Source organism: Otolemur garnettii, unplaced genomic scaffold (genome assembly GCF_000181295.1).
Source record: "Otolemur garnettii isolate 467f Iridium unplaced genomic scaffold, OtoGar3 scaffold00016, whole genome shotgun sequence".
NCBI lineage: Eukaryota > Metazoa > Chordata > Mammalia > Primates > Galagidae > Otolemur > Otolemur garnettii.
Window position 1 is genome coordinate 21,099,689 of NW_003852411.1, and position 4,896 is coordinate 21,104,584.

The 4,896-nt window shown below is 45.0% G+C and overlaps 1 protein-coding gene across 2 annotated transcripts in view; it reads right to left on the reverse strand.

Annotated features, from left to right (window-relative positions):
* The window catches only part of METTL13 (methyltransferase like 13), a 19,120-nt gene that overhangs the window by 8,250 nt on the left and 5,974 nt on the right, over nt 1-4,896 (reverse strand). For both annotated transcript variants that reach the window (XM_003785704.3, XM_023510785.1), the window contains exons 4-5: nt 3,403-3,598; nt 468-635 (exon numbers count right to left, since the gene is read on the reverse strand). In XM_003785704.3, coding sequence (XP_003785752.1) covers nt 468-635; nt 3,403-3,598 — 364 coding nt within the window. The remainder of the gene's footprint in view (nt 1-467; nt 636-3,402; nt 3,599-4,896) is intronic.

Below are 4,896 nucleotides of genomic sequence, written 5' to 3' on the forward strand. Positions count from 1 at the left end.
ATTGTTGTTTGGCGGGCCCAGGCTGGGGATTCAAACCCGCCACCTTAGGTGTATGTGGCTGGCACCTTAGCCACTTGAGCCACAGGTGCCGAGACATGAATTTTAAATGTACCCTCTAGTTACACAGGTATGTACATATGAAAAAAGTCAGCAAGCTCAACAACTTAAAATCTATGTACTTTACATACCTCACTGGATAGATGATATACCTTAATTTTAAAAAGAAAAAGAAGAAAAATAACTCAGACATCAACACCCATCAGGATAATTTTAAAATTACAAATTGAATTTGAAGCAAAAGTTACTTGGAATGCCCATTAACTCAGAAAAGGACAGAGATGAAGAAAGGTATGAATTTACATGCGTTTGTTAGGTTGTAACCACTGTTCCTTACTATAAGACAGCTGACATCGACTGCTTACTTCTGTCATCTTCCCCACTGTGGCAAGCAGTGGCGTCTTGCTCACCTAGGAGTAGTTCTGGGTTTCTCAGCAGGGCAAGGCCAGCGATCATGGCTTTGTGGTGTTCACAGCACAGGTAACTCTTATCAATGGACTGCCCTGGTGCTGTAGGGAGGTCCTCAGGAGTATCAGCAGGCCGCTGTTTCTTCCTGTCCTTTTTCCGTTTCTTCTGGGCTACACGAGAGACACAGATTATTGAAGTCCTGTGCTCAATACACTAATCCTCAGAAAGCAAGGGTTACCTGCAGCAGTGTGCTGCAGCTGGCTTGAGCAGATGCAAAAGAGACAACTGTTGAACATACAGAAACTCTGCAAACTGGTTGACATCGTGTTAATAACTTGAAATTGGCCATGGTGTGGCTATTCACACAAAAATTGGCAAATGCTACAAATCAAGGTCCCCACCTCCGAAGAGATGGGTTTTAGGCATTTTTAACATATATATGTTACATATAAGTTAAGTTGAAGAAGCAAATCACACTTAAAAGTCTGGAAAAATTCAACTGAGAAGCCCTAAGACCTCTATTCTGAGACTGTTAAGGCCACTAACAGGAGAAAAGTTTACTAGTAAATCCTTTTAGAGAAGAAGGTAAAGCTACCCACCCTGTGCCATTGACTGCACCAGGACTAATTATTCTTTCAGCTCTGTAACAGCCCTATCACTCTAATTCTTGGCCTCTGAAAAATCTGAGCAGCTGAAGTATTAAGTTAACAGGTACAGAATTGGTAGGTAGTACAGACAGGACCTTACGACCGCCCGTTCCCAACACCTCCCATCTTTCTATTATGCTACACAGACAGTACGCCCTACCACAACCACTGAAAGGAGTCACAAATGTTCACAGAAGGGGAGGAGCCTGCAGAAGGCCCCTCTACTTTCCTTCAACTGCTCCTACCGAGCAGATGTCCGGGCCTTTGAGGGATCAGCTGCAGTCCCCAGCAGCCTCAGGCACTGATGTGCAGAGTCAGGGTGCTTTCAGAGTCATTACGTCACTCTTTAACATGCTGGCCTTCTTGCTCACCAATACGTCCACAAGGAGAACATTCTTGCCATGAGAATGAAGTTCTACCAAAAAGGCAAGGAACTTGCCCATGGGGAAAAAACCTAAAACTCAAACTGAGGGGGGCAAATTTTTCGTTTAAGCAATTTTACTGAGGTTTTAGTGAGATGAAAGTGAACCCATCTTCAATCAGAGTGACCAAAGAAAAAGGCAGGAACTCAACAATCATAAGTACCCTTGGCCTGGGAGACTGATCATTTAGCTGGGAGTAACGTAATCCCAGGCTCAGGGCAAATCCATGACCTCCAGAGTCCAGATTCTCTCTCTCCACCCTCCTCCCAGATGGCCTTGCTGTGACAGCACAGGGGCAAAGGGAGCAAGTGGGAATCAGAAAAGCCAATTTCAGCCTCTATCCCCAAATCCCTGTGCCTCAAACGGAAGTCGCACTGGAGAGGGCAGGAGAGGAGCATTCGGTTTTTCACTTCACACTCCCAAACTTTTGAACTGATTATAGTAAGCGAGCATTGTTTTTATAATACAGACATACACACCCAGTAAAAAACACAGGTAAGACAAACTACTGATTTCCCACCAGTGGGAGTTTCTAAGCAGCATTTGGGAAATCACTTACAGGTATCCTTGAGAAGATGGTTTAGATCCACACTGTCAATACTACAGCCACGAGCCAACTAATTATGGCCATTTTTTTCTTCACTTTGTCACCCTTGATAGAGTGCCATGGCATCACAGCTCACAGCAACCTTAAACTCTTGGGCTTAAGTGATTCTCTTGCCTCAGCCTCCCAAGTAGCTGGGACTATGGGCACCTACCACAACACCCGGCTATTTTTTTGTTGTAGTTATCGTTGTTTAGCTGGCCCAGTTATGGTTGTTTACACTGGGTTCAAACTAGGCCTGGCTCAGTATATGTGGCTGGCACCCTAGCCGCTGAGCTATAGGCGCCAAGCCAACTTACAGCCATTTAAATGTAAATGTGAACTGGTTAGAATTAAAGAAAATTAAAGATTCAGTTCCTCAGTTACACCAGCCACACTCATATAGCTGGAATGAACCTATCATGAGCTCTGATATTAAACATGTCCTCATCACAGACAGGTCTACAGAACAGGACAGGACTAGACAGCGTCTAAGGCAGGGATCCTCAAACTTTCTAAACAGGGGGCCAGTTCAATATCCCTCAGACTGTTGGAGGGTCAGACTGCGGGCCCTGGAACAAGTCGACTGCTAAGCAAGACAGGCAGCAATGGCAAAAACACCCAGCGGGCCGGATAAATGTCCTAGGTGGGCCACATGTGGCCTGCGGGCTGTAGTTTGAAGATGCCTGCTCTAAGGGATCCAACAACTCTGAAACCACCTGAAATGGGTGACAGTGACTCCTACAGAGGGTGGCTGGGTTCACCTGCCACCCCCAGAGCACTGGCTCACCTCACAAAATAATATAGAGTAATAAACAAAATGCACATTATGGAGCAACTTATAAAACAGACGTCTTTACACTGCAGGCACTAAAGCAATTAGCACATATATTTGGTTTCACCACCCTGCTCCTTATCATTTCGGAGTCAGGCTTTGCTCAAGAAGAGAACACACACTTCTACTCTGCTTATCACCACTCCCACCCAAAGAGCCCAGAAGGAGGAAGGAAAAGCCCAGAGAGTCCTGGGCTCTGTCCTTTTCAAAGATATATTCACTTTTGGACAAGCTCCACTGCTCACTCACCAATACTTCTATGAGGGAAAATAATCCTCCCGTGAGAACAAAGTACTATGGAGAAAGCAAGGCCTTGACACTGGTCGGAGAGCACAGGTGCCCAAATCGGCCCTGTATCCCAGCCAACCTCTTGGGTCTTTCCAGCCACCCAACATGCAGAGTATGTGCCATGGCCACTTAAGTCCCAGCACCATGCCCACGAAGCCTCACCTCTGTGACACATGTCCTTCAGCAGCCTGGCTTCTGACTGCACCACATTCCTGTTGCTGAGGAAGATCAGCCGCCGGAAAAACCGCTTGTCATCTCCTTGCACATCCTCAACAACGTAGTCACCGCTCAAGGGGCTGTAGGCTTGGTGCTGGACGGTCCGGACACCAATGTCCCCTCCCACAGATAGAAAAGGCACCTGCGGGTACAACCAGAGATGTGGTCAAAACACCAGCTCAAGACGTGTGCCTGTGTGAGGGCCAAGGCAGACCATCATACCCACTGGTAGGAGACACAGTCCCCCTTCCCTTCTGCAGGCAGGAGAGTTAGATAGCCACAGAAGAACACATCATGAAAGAGACTGATACCAAGAAACTACTGAATACTTATCTTCTATGCAAATTTACAATTATCCTAAGCATTTTCTTTTCATCATTCTTCGTGGACAACTTCTCAATGTTGGAAACGCACTTAACAGAGCCGTGCATCTGTTCTGCTGTTGACTGCTATCAATCTAATATTATATTCAGCAGTGAAACCAAATGCATCCTCCAAAAGAAGGATTTCACCCAGGCTGGAGTGCAGTGACCTCATCACAGCTCATTGTAACCTACAACTCCTGGGCTCAAACGATCCTTCTGCCTCAGCCTCCTGAGTAGCTGGAACTACAGGCCACCATGCCAAGCTAATTTTTCTATTTTTTACAGAGGTGGAGGTCTCACCATTGCTCAGGCTGCTCTCAAATCCCTGGCCTTAAGTGATCCTCCTGCCTCAGCCTCCCTGAGTGCTGGGATTACAAGTGTGAGCCTCAGCATCTGGCCATTTATTTAACACATTATGGGATCAAGTTATATTTGTAGATAATATGGAAGAATTTATCTATCATCCTTTAGGCAGTCTCTCTTTTTTTTTTTTTTTTTTTTGAGACAGTCTATGTCACCCTCAGTAGAGTGCTGTGGCATCACAGCTCACAGCAACCTCAAACTCTTGGGCTTACATGATTCTCTTGCCGCAATCCCCCAAGTAGCTGAAACTATAGGAACCTGCCAAAACGCCCAACAATTTTTTTTTTTTTTTTTGGTTGTACTTGTCATTGTCCTTTGGTAGGCCTGGGGCAGGTTCAAACCCAGCAGCTCCGGTGTATATGGCTGGCGCCCTAGCCACTGAGCTACGGGCACCGAGCCAGGCCATTATTCAAATGAATAATTTGAATCTTCAAATTATTCATTTCTCTTTTAGGTAACCAGACTTTTGAAAATGCTGTATCTATTGTCTTATGTCTTGTTTCATTTTTCATGTAATTTTTGTTCTGTATAGAGCACCACTAATAGAGTAAATTTGAAATTTTGACCTGAATTTTGTTTTAAAATACTTATTAAACAGTGTGCTAACTCTTGGCAATTAGGGAAGAACTGTGTTGTGCTTAATTAATGGATCAAATAAGGATACAAACATTACTGCCCTTCTCTAACAGTGTTGCTCTTTTTTTTTTTTTTT